This window comes from Nomascus leucogenys, chromosome 22a (assembly GCF_006542625.1).
Source record: "Nomascus leucogenys isolate Asia chromosome 22a, Asia_NLE_v1, whole genome shotgun sequence".
Lineage (NCBI taxonomy): Eukaryota > Metazoa > Chordata > Mammalia > Primates > Hylobatidae > Nomascus > Nomascus leucogenys.
The window spans coordinates 32,370,547-32,385,482 of NC_044402.1; the positions used below are offsets into that span (position 1 = coordinate 32,370,547).

Genomic DNA, 14,936 nt, shown 5'->3' on the forward strand with positions numbered 1-14,936 from the left:
TACCATTTACAAAGCATTTATATACATAGAACTATAGGCATGTTGTGATAACTGGCATTGATTATAATTTGTTTTATAAATGAGGAAATTGATTCTGCATGTACTTAGCTGATTTGCCTAAGATCATGAAAAAATAGTAGCACACATGAGAGCAGAACCTTCAGCTTCTTATTCCTAATTATCAGTTCTTCCTCCCACCATAAATGGATTGTTATTAAAAAAAAGAAAATGTGGCTGGGTGTGGCAGCTCATGCCTGTAATCACAGCACTTTGGGAGGCTGAGGTGGGTGGATCAGTTGAGGCCAGAAGTTCGAGACCAGCCTGGGCAACGTGGCAGAACCCCCATCTCTACTAAAAATACAAAAATTAGCTGGGCGTGGTGGCACACACCTGTAATCCCAGCTACTGGGGAGGCTGAGGCAGGAGAATCACTTGAACCCGGGATAGAGAGGTTGCAGTGAGCCAAGATCATGCCACTGTACTCCAGCCTGGGTGACAGAACAAGACTCCATCTCAAAAAAAAGAAAGAAAAGAAAAATTGTTTTAAAATTATAATTACCGTTTCAATGGTGGCTTTCAGTTTGAAAGATAGCTTAATCATTTTTAAATTTCTCTGATAGGAAACATGTGTCCTTATTTTGAATGATGTTGGGGCTTGGACAACAGATTTTTATTTTTATTGAACTGCTAAAATAAGGAGGCAAAATATAGACCCAGTACTTTCTCAGTTTGCTTAAGGCAGATTATAATAAAAGGAGTTTCATTTATTTTTACTTGTGACAGGAAGCAATTTATGTAACAAAAAAAGATTACTGTGTTTTAAAAATCACCTGATAAGATACTATTTTTTAATTTCTTAAATCTTTGAATTCTGTTGCTGGTTTAGTAGTACAGTCAGCTGTTAATGTATGCTGCAGCTCATAGATATTTTTCTATTTCAGAGCAATAGTATGGTTACAAAACCGACGTGAAGCCACTGTGGAACGAACGAGAACCACAAGCAGTGTTAGGCGAGATGACCCTGGAGAGTTTCGAGTTGGTCGTCTCAAGCATGAAAGAGTAAAAGTTCCACGTGGCGAATCACTGATGGAATGGGCTGAGAATGTCATGCAAATACATGCAGATCGGAAATCAGTTCTTGAGGTAATGTCATATAAAATTAGATTTAGGGAACAGGAATGACACTTAGGGAACCAGCCCAATGTGTTATCTTCACTGCATTAAAAACTGTGGTAGGTAAACATGAAGAGGGGTTTTCCTATTCTGTAGGCAGAAGCCTTCTCCTCTGGCAGAGCATCTTTTTCATAAGAGGATGTCAGTCCACCTCCTTAGGGGTTAGGTCTTGCGCCATTAATGAGCAACAAAGAAGATCTCCACTCTTGAGGTGGCAAAGTGCTTGTTGTGCTTGAGGGCTTCTACCCATTTCATAACAAAGTTGGACTAAAATAGTACTCACAAGGGATTACTTTTTACTCAAATTAAACTGTGCTGTTCGATATTTTGGGAGCACCTGGTTTTGTAATATTGTTTCACTTAAATTGTGCTTGGTATTATATCACTGTGGTCTGTGTTGAGAGATGCTGTAGGAAATGGCAGTATGAAATTTAATATATTTAGTTTAGAAATGTTACTGTGGACATTGTTGGTTTTATTTCATATACACAGTATTCCCTATATGAGGAAGAGTGGAAATATCTCTCCTGTCACAGGGGTGAAACCAGTTGGTTTTTTTTTTAACTTTTGGATCATAAACTAATTGCAAGAAATATGATACATCTCTAGAAGATGTCCAAGGCTTTACATCTTTCACTTTATATACAGACTTTCATTGTATTCCTCCTACCCTTATGTTGTTGTTCTTCTTTTTTTTTTTTTAATAGAGACAAGTTCTCACTATGTTGCCCAGGCTGGTCTCAAACTCCTGGGCTCAAGTGATCCACCTGCTTCAGCCTCCCAAAGTGCTGGGATTACAGGTGTGAGCCACCATGCCCAGCTGCTTACATTCTTCTAATTTAGATAATCTTTTTTTTTAACCATATGCTGTAGTTTTTATGATACTTTATGCAATCACTTTAAAGGTTTTTGTCCATACTCTTCCTGTTGCAAAAATGATTTAAAGTGTCTTTAACTCAGAAATAAGTGGAAGAGGCCGGGCGCGGTGGCTCATGCTTGTAATCCCAGCACTTTGGGAGGCCGAGGCGGGCGGATCACGAGGTCAGGAGATCGAGACCACGGTGAAACCCCGTCTCTACTAAAAAATACAAAAAAAAAAATTAGCCAGGCGTGGTGGCGGGCGCCTGTAGTCCCAGCTACTCGGAGAGTCTGAGGCAGGAGAATGGCGTGAACCCGGGAGGCGGAGCTTGCAGTGAGCTGAGATTGAGCCACTGCACTCCAGACTGGGCGACAGAGCAATACTCCGTTTCAAAAAAAAAAAAGAAATAAGTGGAAGAGGCGAGGCGCAGTGGCTCATGCCTGTAATCCCAGCACTTTGGGAGGCTGAGGTGGGTGGATCACCTGAGCTCAAGAGTTTGAGACCAGCCGGACCAACATAGTAAAACCCTGTCTCTACTGAAAATACAAAATTAGCCAGGCATGGTGGTGCATGCCATAATCCCACCTACTTGGGAGGCTGAGGCAGGAAAATCGCCTGAACCCGGGAGGCAGAGGTTGCAGTGAGCTGAGATCATGCCACTGCACTCCATCCTGGGCGACAAGAGTGAAACTCTATCTCAAAAAATAAAAAAGTGGAAGAGTTTAGGCTTTGGTGTCACACAGAGACACACAAAAATCTGTACACCATCATTTCTTCAAGCAAATTATTTAACCTCCTTATCTGAGATTTGGTTTCCTTTGGTGTAAAAAGGAGATAATTATTTTGCAGGGTTGTCGTGAGAAGTAAATGTATGAATGATGCTTGGCACAATGCTTAAGCATGTAATAGTGTACAACAAGTGGACTCTTGTCTTTAGGAAAACTAAAATAACACTTCTATGCTGTTTATAATATATATACACTGCTATTTTGAAAAAAGGTATATTACCGGATCAGATATGATAAATTTTGGCAAGAATTAGATTATTTTTAAAAACACCCCAAACTTTAAGTTTAACCCACAATTTATTTGTTCATATTTTAGGTTGAGTTTTTAGGAGAAGAAGGAACTGGCTTGGGACCCACATTAGAGTTTTATGCTCTGGTGGCAGCAGAATTCCAGAGAACTGACTTGGGAGCTTGGCTTTGTGATGATAATTTTCCAGATGATGAATCTCGTCACGTAAGAATATTTCTCGTTTTGTGACTTGAGTTGTGACTGCTTTCAAAAGTGTTAAAATAGGTTATGTGTTCAGAGCATAAGCCAGGTTTCTGACTCTACTTTTATTATTGAATAATCTTGATACAATTAAAATATTTCTAAAGCAATAAAATTTAGTCACCAAAAGCTATTTAATAAAATTATGTACTTTTAGATAGCCAAATTCATGAAGATGTTTAACGTTTATGGATTTTTTTCTTAGATGATGATAGGCTTAGTTTCTATTACCTTTTGTTTAATTTTATTTGCATTTCACCCTCTAAAAAATTAGGTTGATCTTGGAGGTGGATTGAAACCTCCTGGATATTATGTGCAGAGGTCATGTGGACTGTTCACGGCACCATTTCCACAGGATAGTGATGAGCTTGAAAGGATCACGAAACTGTTTCATTTCCTTGGAATTTTCTTGGCCAAATGCATTCAAGACAATAGACTTGTGGACTTACCTATTTCTAAACCTTTTTTTAAACTTATGTGTATGGGTGACATTAAAAGCAATATGAGTAAACTGATTTATGAGTCACGAGATGATAGAGACTTACACTGTACTGAAAGTCAGTCTGAAGCCTCTACAGAAGAAGGTCATGATTCACTCTCGGTAGGAAGCTTTGAAGAGGATTCAAAATCAGAATTTATTCTTGATCCCCCTAAACCAAAACCCCCAGCTTGGTTTAATGGAATTTTGACTTGGGAAGACTTTGAATTAGTAAACCCACACAGAGCCAGATTTTTAAAAGAAATTAAAGACCTTGCTATCAAGAGGCGCCAAATTTTAAGCAACAAAGGTCTTTCTGAAGATGAGAAGAACACAAAATTACAGGAACTAGTGCTGAAGAATCCATCAGGTTCTGGGCCTCCACTTAGCATAGAGGATTTAGGGTAAGCATTATGTGTACATTCTTCAGTCCAATGGGTGAATAAGTTTTAAAGCTTTTGTTTCTTTGTCCTCACTGATTTGCAATATATGAGTAAGTAGTCTGTCAAAAACAGTAATATGCTGTAGGAAATATTGATGATCGACTTGAACCTTTGATTTAATACTATAAAGACAACACTCAGAATACTAGAATGTGGCCGGGCGCGGTGGCTCACGCCTGTAATCCCAGCATTTTGGGAGGCCGAGGCGGGCAGATCACGAGGTCAGGAGATCGAGACCATCCTGGCTAACACGGTGAAACCCTGTCTCTACTGAAAATACAAAAAATTAGCCGGGTGAGGTGGCGGGTGCCTGTAGTCCCAGCTACGCGGGAGGCTGAGGCAGGAGAATGGCGTGAACCCCGGGGGGCGGAGCCTGCAGTGAGCCGAGATTGCGCCACTGCACTCCAGCCTGGGTGAAAGAGCGAGACTCCGTCGCAAAAAAAAAAAAAAAGAATACTAGAATATTAGTTTATTAATCATCAAACCTTTAGAAGATTACTTGACTTAGCCAATGTGAATTTATATGCCTGTGTAAAACGTCCAGAGACAAATTCATCTGCTAATATATGGTCCACTTTGCAAAGCTCAAAAATTGGTTGGTATGTCAGCTTTATCACCAATGGCTGTAGCAGCTGAGATGCTGCAGATCTTTTGACAAAACTCTGTTACTTTATGTACAGGTAATTATCATATCTTCAGCTGTGATTTTAGGTTAACTGCAAGGCTTTTTTTTAATGTTTGCCGATAATGTTGGTAAACTGTGTTTGATAAATGGTTATATATTCAAGGTTTTTTTTAATGTATATTTTTGTACACAGCGTGATTGACTTCAGTAAAGCAACAGTTTCTTCCTAAAAGTCTTATAAACATGTTGCTATCATAATTCATTGCAAAATTTTTAGTTCATTAATTTTGTGCCATAAGTTAGAAGTAAAATACAGAAAGGTGGTTTCATGCAATCTTTGCAAAGCCAGACAGATTTGGTAACAGATGGCCTAGTAGATTTTGTCCATAGAATATTGCATTTAAAAAGTCCTCAACTTACTTCTAAGCTGGTGTACTGATTTTGTTGGAGGAGGAGAGGGGTGGGATTTATGGTTTTGATAGCCATGTTATTTTATTTAATTTTTTCTCTTGTACCCACTGATGGCAGATGATAGTAATGTTATAAAAATTAAACACCATTAGTAGTAGCTGCATGTCAGTTAATTTAATCTTTTTTGTCTTCCCAGTTTAAATTTCCAGTTTTGCCCTTCCTCAAGAATATATGGTTTTACAGCTGTGGATCTCAAGCCAAGTGGTGAAGATGAGGTAAAAAGTTTGCTTTTAATATAGTTGTAAGTTCTGAAATATCCTCTTAGCAAGGCCAGTTGTACTTAGACGCTCCTGAAATATTCCTAGATACTGACAGATTTTCTTTTGCAGATGATAACAATGGATAATGCAGAAGAATATGTGGATTTGATGTTTGACTTTTGTATGCATACGGGTATTCAGAAACAAATGGAAGCCTTTAGAGGTAATTTTAAAGGATTTTTAGCATAATTGCTCTCCTTTTACTTTGAGACAGTTGAAATTATGGTCAAGAATTGCTGGTGGTCGGCCGGGCACGGTGGCTCACACCTGTAATCCCAGCACTTTGGGAGGCCGAGGCAGGAGGATCACCTGAGGTTGGGAGTTCCAGATCAGCCTGACCAACATAGAGAAACCCTGTCTCTACTAAAAATACAAAATTAGCTGGGCATGGTGGCGCATGCCTGTAATCCTAGCTACTCAGGAGACTGAGGCAGGAGTCACTTGAACCCGGGAGGCGAGGTTGCGGTGAGCTGAGATCACGCCATTGCACTCCAGCCTGGGCGATGAGCAAAACACCGTTGCAAAAAAAAAAAAAAGGATTGCTGGTGGTCGGGTGTGGTGGTGGCTCACACTTGTAATCTCAGCACTTTGGGAGGCTGAAGCAGGAGGATTGCTTGAGCCCAGGAGTTCTAACACCAGCCTGGGCAACATGGCAAGACCCCATCTCTACAAAACATTTTTTTAAAAATTAGCTAGATGTGGTGGCATGTGCCTGTGGTCCCAGCTACCTGCAAGGCTGAAGTGGGAGAATAGTCTGAGCCTGGGAGGCTGAGGCTGCAGTGAGCCATGTTTGTGCCACTGCACTCCAGCCTGGGCAACAGAGGGAGACCTTGCCTCAACAAAGAAAGAAAGAAAGTGGACGTAGGTTGCATACATTCTAGATTATTTGATAAGGATGAATTAAACCATGAAAGAATCATGATGGGAACAAAGTATATTACACATAAAATTACTTTTGAAAATGAGAACACAGTTTTGCCTGACTTCTATGACAGAAAGAGCTGGTGAACTCCAGACTGAGTAGTAATAAGAATTTGCATACTGACCATAGCAACTGAATGTTCTCTCTCTGTTCACATTTGTGATGTTAAGCAGGGATTTCTAATTTAAAACACAGTTTTAATTTCAAGCTGTCTTAATTTATGCTTGTTTATTCAAACATTTATGAATGTTGAATATTCATCTTCTGTCCATTTCATCGGTAATGGGTATTTTTTTATTGTTGCATAATATATGTACATGTTTATGGGGCATTTTGATAGATACAGTGTGTAATGATAAAATCAGTATTTAGGATATCCATCATCTTGGACATTTATCATTTCTGTGTGTTGGGAACATTCCAATTATTCTCTTCTAGCTTCTTTGAAATATATATTATTGTTAACTATAGTCACCCTACTATGCTAGAAAACATTAGAACTTACTCCTTTTATTTGTGTTTGTACCCATTAAACTACGTCTCTTCATCCACCCCCACATGCTACATTCCCAGCCTCTGATACCATTCTTTTCTTTACCTTTATGAGATCAACTTTGTTGTTTTTGTTTTTTTGAGACGGAGTTTTTGCTCTTGTTGCCCAGGCTGGAGTGCGATGGCACGAACTCGGCTCACTGCAACCTCCATCTCCTGGGTTCAAGCAATTCTCCTGCCTCAGCCTCCTGAGTAGCTGGGATTACAGGCATGCACCACCACACCTGGCTAATTTTGTATTTTTAGTGGAGATGGGGTTTCCTCATGTTGGTCAGGCTGGTCTCGAACTCCCGACCTCAGGTGATCTGCCCGCCTCGGCCTCCCAAAGTGCTGGGATTACAGGTGTGAGCCACTTTGCCGGCCGAGATCAACTTTTTAAGTTCCCACATATGAGTGGGAACATGTGATACTTGTCTTTCTGTGCTTGGCTTTTTTTACTTAATGTAATGACCTTCAGTTCCACCCATGTTCCTACAAATGAAAAGATTTCATTCTTTTTTTTTTTTTGAGACGGAGTCTCAGGCTGGAGTCCCAGGCTGGAGTGCAGTGGTGCCATCTCAGCTCACTGCAAGCTCTGCCTCCTGGATTCATGCCATTCTCCTGCCTCAGCCTCCGGAGTAGCTGGGACTACAGGCAGCCGCCACCACGCCTGGCTAATTTTTTGTATATTTAGTAGAGAGGGGGTTTCACTGTGTTGGCCAGGATGGTCTCAATCTCCTGACCTCATGATCCGCCCACCTCCGCCTCCCAAAGTGCTGGGATTACAGGCGTGAGCCACCACACCCAGCCCATTCTTTTTTATGGTTGTATAGTATTCCATTTGTACATATACCACATTTTCTTTACGCATTCATCCCTTGATAGATACTTAAGATTGTTTCTGATAATGGGTATTTTGGTTTGAAATTTGGTATTTTGGAATCGTAACTTGGAAACTGAGTTATATGTTTGTTTTTTGTGTTTCCATTACATGTACGATGTAGATGGGTTTAATAAAGTTTTTCCAATGGAGAAATTAAGTTCCTTCAGCCATGAAGAAGTCCAAATGATTCTTTGTGGAAACCAGTCACCGTCCTGGGCAGCAGAGGATATTATCAATTACACTGAACCTAAGCTGGGTTATACACGTGACAGGTATGTGATACTATTTTCTAAGATCAACAAAATTATTTATATTCCCCAAATCAAATGACAGATTCTCTAAAGAACTTTAACTCAGTGAGTATCATAAAGTAAGTGAGAAAGCAGTGGTGTCTCACAGTTACCAGAATGCATATCCACTGATAAGGCTGGGAGGATACAAAAAGACAGCTAACAACAGGCCGGGTGTGGTGGTGGCTCACACCTGTAATCCCAGCACTTTGGGAGGCTAAGGCAGGCGGATCACTCGAGGTCAGGAGTTTGAGACCGGCCTGGCCAACATGGTGAAACCTCATTTCTACTAAAAACACAAAAATTAGCTGGGCGTGGTGGCAGACGCCTGTAATCCCAGCTACTTGGGAGGCTGAGGCAGGAGAATCACTTGAACCCAGGAAGTGGAGGTTGCAGTGAGCCAAGATCATGCCATTGCACTCCAGCCTGGGCAACAAGAGTGAAACTCCATCTCAAAAAAAAAAAGACAACTGACATCATGGCTGATGTTGATTCCTTTTCTCATTGTGTTTTAATTGTTCATTTTTTAAATTTGGTAAGTTGTAAGCTGTTGGGCTATACTACATTTATATTAAACTTTTTATTGAATATAACAGATTACACACATCATATATACAGTTTATTTTCTCAAAATGAACACACCTATATAATTGGTATCCAGAATATGAAACAACTTCAAAAATCCCCCTTCCCACCATATTCTTTTCTATTAATTTAATCACCATATGTTGATCAGTTTTGCTTGCTTTTGAACTTTTAATATATGAAATCATGTAGTCTGTTTTCTTTGTGATCTGGTTTCTTTTGAGTAACATTGTGATTATGAAATTTATCCATGTTGTGGCATGTCGTTCATTTACTATTTCGTTACATGAATTTATCACAAGATAATTATTTTGTTAGAACAAAAATTATTTCAGATCCCCTTTGCTATATTTATCCGTATTTGGAATGATTTTGCAAGTGCATCCTGTGTTTTTGTGATTTGCTGACTTTGTTGCAGAATAGATGGACCCCATACACCATCAGTATTTTTCAGTTCTTACAATTTGTAAGTGCAAGACAGTCTTTGAGGGATTTTTTTTTTTTTTTTTTTTTGAGACGGAGTTTCGCTCTTGTTGTCCAGGCTGGAATGCAATGGCAGTCTCAGCTCACTGAAACCTCTATCTCCCAGGTTCAAGCGATTTTCCTGCCTTAGCCTCCCAAGTAGCTGGGCGTGTGTAATCCCAAGATTACAGGCGTGTGCCACCACGCCCAGCTAATTTTGTATTTTTAGTAGAGATGGGGTTTCACCATGTTTGTAAGGCTGCTCTCGAACTCTTGACCTCAGGTGATCCACCAGCCTCAGCCTCCCAAGGTGCTGGGATTACACGTATGAGCCACCACGCCTGGCCAGGGATATTTTTAAAGTAGCTTGTATTAGCCCATTTCATACTTACCCAAGAGTCTCTAGATGTGTTGTTTTTCTTGTGTGAGGATATTGTTTTTTAGGGGGCTTGTTGCTGGCTTAGAAAGTAGTGGTAGTGATTTTCATTTAAATCTGCAGTCAACTCAATATAACTATATTTTTGTTCTTTTAGCCCTGGTTTCCTGAGGTTTGTGAGGGTTTTATGTGGCATGTCTTCTGATGAAAGGAAAGCATTCTTGCAGTTTACCACTGGTTGTTCAACTCTACCCCCAGGTGGACTGGCTAACCTGCATCCCAGGCTCACGGTTGTACGCAAGGTACAAGCTCTCTGGCTAATGGGGAGTCCAAATGGAATTTAGTTACTTTACTTTTGAAAGAAAGAAGTATTTAAACTCATGGTCTTCTGTTGTGTTTGCTTTCTTGCTGTAGGTTGACGCTACTGATGCAAGCTATCCATCAGTCAATACATGTGTGCATTACCTTAAGTTGCCTGAATATTCTTCTGAGGAGATCATGAGAGAGCGCCTGCTAGCTGCTACAATGGAGAAAGGCTTTCATCTCAATTGAGCTTTGAAGTGCAATGGGAGACATCAGAGACTTTAAAAATACTAGTGAAGCCTCTTGTGTTTGTGTGCAGAGAAGTATATGATCCTCCTTGCTAATGACACTTGCCTTTTTTTCCACCATTAAGGCTTTAAAAACATGTGGAGTAAGTTTTTTAGCTGCTAATGACAAAACAAATCCTGTAACTACCCAGCCAGCAAGTATATAGCACAGAACACTGTGTTACTTTACAAGGGCTTATGTGACTGGAATAAGGTGGTCCTACTTGACTGTTCCAAAGAGCAGCTTCTCAGATCTTCAGTGTTCACTGGTAAATTTCTAACAGTGTATTTGTGTAAAGTTTGTCATTTCATACTCCATACACTACAGTTGCCGTCACGGATCCCTGTTTTGCTGGCTTTTAAGCTACTTGGTCAAAAATCCTGCTTCCTTAAAACATAGACAATTAATGAGCATCTCAAGCTTTTTCTTTTCCTTTTTAATGATGCCTGCACTATCAAGAGTATTCTAGTGTTCTCTCTTTGTTTGGCATATAATCATGCACCAACCTTTTTATTTCTTTAAGGTGGGAGTATATTTTTATTTCCTAAACGCCGTACTATGAAGATCAAAGTCTTAAGTGTGTTTGTGCAGCTCAAAAATAAAGATGTATTAAGGGGGGAAAACACTGGTCTAAGTGCAAGGCACACTTAAAGCAAGTTTTACTTTTGGTTGTATTTTCTTTGTATATTATAAACATTTATTTAACTTGTTGCCGTTTGAAGTAAAAAATTTCCAAAATGTATGCTCAACAATAATCATTAAAATGTTTGCAGCGTACAGAACTGTGTCATGTGACTATTTCAGTGCAATCGTCAGACTTAAGAGCTTTACCAGGTACTTGTCATTTTGAATCATCCAAAGTTTTCTGAAATTACTACATAAAGAAATGTGTTTTTCTATAGTAAATACGGGTATTAAAATTGAAAGGCTAGAAGAAATATATATTCACACACTTGTGATCCAGTGGTTGGGTTCAGTTTTAAAGTATGCCTCAGCTAGAACTGACCAGTTACTTGTGTTAATTTTTTTAAAAAACACCAGATCCACAACTTAACTATTGTATTTACAAGTATATGTAAGTAAGGATGTACGTGAGATCCAAGAATGATTTTTAAATGTTGTGTGTCAAAACACCGGGATACTGCTGTTTTCTAGTTTTGAAGAGGGGACTGTATTTCCAAATTCCAAAGTGGATTTTCCAAATTCCAGTTATTACCATTTCTGTGCTTATAGGTGAAAGGAAAGACACTAGGCCTGATTTAGCCAAATAGTTTTTTTTTCTCTCTCTCTTAAAGACAGGCTCTTGCTGTGTTACCCAGGCTGGTCTCAAACTCCTAGGTTCAAGCGATCCTCCCACCACAGCTTCTGGAGTAGCTGGGATTACAGATGTGTACCATCACACCTGGCTCAAATGGTTTTTTAAGGAACCAAAAGCATGTTTGAAATTGCCCAATATCGACCTGTTTAAAAGGCAAATTCTCTTCCTATAAGAGATATCTTCTGCTGTAATTACAAGTCTCTAAGATGTCTATCAGTAGTCAGCTTTTACCAAGACTAGCCTGGCACCAGGGTTAGCAAACTATGGCCTGCTGCCTGTTTTTGAATGGCCCATGGCTAAGCATGGCTTTAAAATTTTTTGATTGTTGGGGAAAAAAATCAAAAGAATATTTTATGTGAAAATTATGAAATTTAAATTTCAGTGTCCACAAATAAACACAGCCACGTTCATTCATTTGCATGGTTGCTTTTGCACTACAATGGCAGAATTTAGTAGTTAGCAGAGACCATATGCCCCACAAAGCCTAAAATATTTACTATTTGGCCCTTTACAGAAAAAGCTTGCTGAACCCTGGTCTGGCAAGTGGCTACAGCAGATAAATTGATAACTTTACATAAAATCGGGCAGGGCATGGTGGCTCACATCTGTAATCCCAGCACTTTGGGAGGCCGAGCAGGGTGGATCACCTGAGGTCAGGAGTTTGAGACCAGCCCGACCAACATGGTGACACCCTGTCTCTACTAAAAATATAAAAATTAGCCGGGCATGGTGGCACATGCCTGTAATCCCAGCTACTCTGGAGGCTAAAGCAGGAGAATCGCTTGAACCCGGGAGGCAGAGGTTGCAGTGAGCCGAGATTGTGCCATTGCACTCCAGCCTGGGCAGCAAGAGCGAAACTCTGTCTCAAAAAAAAATAAAAATAAAAAGTTTATATAAAATTGTAGCCGTTTTTGAAATATTAGGAGTCTTCCTCAGAAAAAGTCCAAGAACAAGGTAAGGCTGACCAAATACAAGTATGAAAAGTCACTTAAAGCATCTTAGTGAAGTTATATGGCAACACAGCCTGTAAGTACAGATATGCATGAGTCAAGTGTTCTGAGACATCTACCAGGGTCTCCACCTCAACTGTAAGTTGTTAAATATTGTTTCCTATGATACCTACCAACTATTTTAACTGTTATTCTCTCAAGGTTCTAAAATCTGTGCCGAGATGTAATTCAACTACTATTTTGGTGTGACCCAAAAATTAATTTTGTTCACTCCCTAGCTACTCTGGTGTACCAGTTTCAGCAGTTACCTGAATGTGCTACTGATTAAGTACCTACCAACTAGGACAGTGTTTCCTAACTAATGTGTCTCAGAAAGACCTCCACAGCACTTTGGTTTACACTGGGCTTTCCCCAGACCTTGGCTACTTGATACAAAAGTGTATCTGTACACACAAACCACTCATTGTTCCCACAGGTCAGAAGCCTTCCTTTTGCCTTCCTGAACGAGTCCAAAAACAACTCAGGTTTGGAGTCCACTATTGACTGTCTGCGTTTTTATAGATATAAACCTTGATATTGCAAGTGGATTTTTAGAATAGGATAAAAAAAGGCTCCACTGCCTACCCCCCACAATACACAGACAAACCAAACAGAACAGTGCTGAATGGTATCTCTGAAACGTGCATTTGGCCAGGCGCGGTGGCTCACACCTGTAATCCCAGCACTTTGGGAAGTCAAGGCGGGTGAATCACTTGAGGTCAGGGTTTTGAGACCAGCCTGGCCAACATGATGAAACCCCATCTCTACTAAAAATACAAAAATTAGTCAGTGTGGTGGCACACACCTGTAATCCCAGCTGCTCAGGGAGCTGAGGCAGGAGAATTGCTTGAACCTGGGAGGCGGAGGTTGCAGTGAGCTGATATCATGCCACTGCATTCCAGCCTGGACAACCGAGCGAGACTGTCTCAAGGAAAAAAATGCATTTGTGTCCTATTTTAGAGGCTGGAGTGTCACAGAAGAATGAACTATTGGATCATTCCATTGGCTGGGACGGTATCTTAATATACCAAAAATAGATTTTGGCCGGGCAGGGTAGCTCATGCCTGTAATTCTTGCACTTTAGGAGGCTGAGGTGACAGGATTGCTTGAGCCCAGGAGTTTGAGACCAGCCTGGGGAACATAGTGAGACCCTGTCTCTATATTTAAAGGAAGAAGATTTCTACTTTCTTCATTGCACCTGACCTCCCATCCCTACATGTGTATATATAGTAGGCCTCCCTATTCTTGGGGGATAAGTTCTAAGACCCCCCAGTGGATATCTGAAACTGATAGTACCAAATACCATATATATAGAGAGAAAGAGAATGTTTTTTCCTATACATACCTACCTATGATAAAGTTTATAAATTAGGCACAGTAAGATTAACAACAATAATAGAACAATTATTACAATATACTGTAAGAAAGTTATATGAAAGCTGGTGGTGTGCACCTATAGCTCCAGCTACTTGGAAGGCTGAGTAGGAGGATGGCTTGAGCCCAGGAGTTCAAATCCAGCCTGGGTAACAGAGACCCCATCTCTTAAAAAACAAAAGATGGCCAGGTGTGGTAGCTCATGCCTGTTATCCCAGCACTTTAAGAGGCTGAGGTAAGGAGGATTGCTTGAGCCCAGGAATTCAAGACTAGCCTGGGCAACATATGGAGACCTTGTCTCTACAAAAAATAAAAAAAATTAGCTGAGTAGGGTGGCACACACCTGTGGTCCCAGCTACCTGGGAAGCTGAGGTGGGAGGATTGCTTGAGCCCAAGGGGTTGAGGCTGCAGTGAGCCATAATCATGCCACTGCACTGCAGCCTGGGCAACAGAGCAAGACCCTGTCTTTAAAAAAAAAGAAAAATTACATATATATATGAATGTAGTCTCTCAAGACCTTATTGTACTCTACTCACCCTTCTCATGATCTGTCCATCTGGTAACCAAGACAGTTACTAAATGACTGTCAAGTGGGGAGTGTATACAGCATGCATATGATGGACAAAGGGACTATTCACCTCCCAGGCAAGACGGAGTGGGACAGAGCAGGACGAAGTGGGACAGTGCAAGATTTCATCACACTACTCAGAATGGCATGCAGTTTAAAACACACATTGTTTATTTCTGGAATTTTCTATTTAATATTTTGGGACCTCAGTTGACCATGAGTAACACAAACCACAGAATGCGCAACAGTGGATAAGAGAGGGACTACTGTACATACTTTCGCCTAAGACAGTTCTATATATTCTTCTGTTAACTGGGTAGCAAAGGCATATAGAAAGGTTTTGGGGGGATGCAGTGCATTGCTCTTCTGTAATGACAGTAATTTACTTCAAGACATTGCAGGAGAAGGGGTTAAAGGAGTAAAAGGAAGGGAAGGATTCATTTCATGCCTACCTATACAG

The 14,936-nt window shown here is 40.4% G+C and overlaps 1 protein-coding gene across 7 annotated transcripts in view; it reads left to right on the plus strand.

The window, feature by feature from the left end:
- Positions 1-11,004, plus strand: part of HECTD1 (HECT domain E3 ubiquitin protein ligase 1) — a 106,378-nt gene extending 95,374 nt beyond the window's left edge. For 4 of the 7 annotated variants that reach the window (XM_030803830.1, XM_030803831.1, XM_030803832.1 and 1 more), the window contains 8 exons: positions 942-1,143; positions 3,137-3,274; positions 3,585-4,192; positions 5,464-5,542; positions 5,657-5,750; positions 8,045-8,195; positions 9,794-9,938; positions 10,051-11,004. In XM_030803830.1, the coding sequence (XP_030659690.1) occupies positions 942-1,143; positions 3,137-3,274; positions 3,585-4,192; positions 5,464-5,542; positions 5,657-5,750; positions 8,045-8,195; positions 9,794-9,938; positions 10,051-10,188 (1,555 nt within the window). In that variant the 3' untranslated portion in view covers positions 10,189-11,004. The remainder of the gene's footprint in view (positions 1-941; positions 1,144-3,136; positions 3,275-3,584; positions 4,193-5,463; positions 5,543-5,656; positions 5,751-8,044; positions 8,196-9,793; positions 9,939-10,050) is intronic. The other 3 variants (XM_030803833.1, XM_030803834.1, XM_030803835.1) reach the window with 1 other exon arrangement.
- The last annotated feature ends 3,932 nt before the right edge of the window (positions 11,005-14,936 follow it).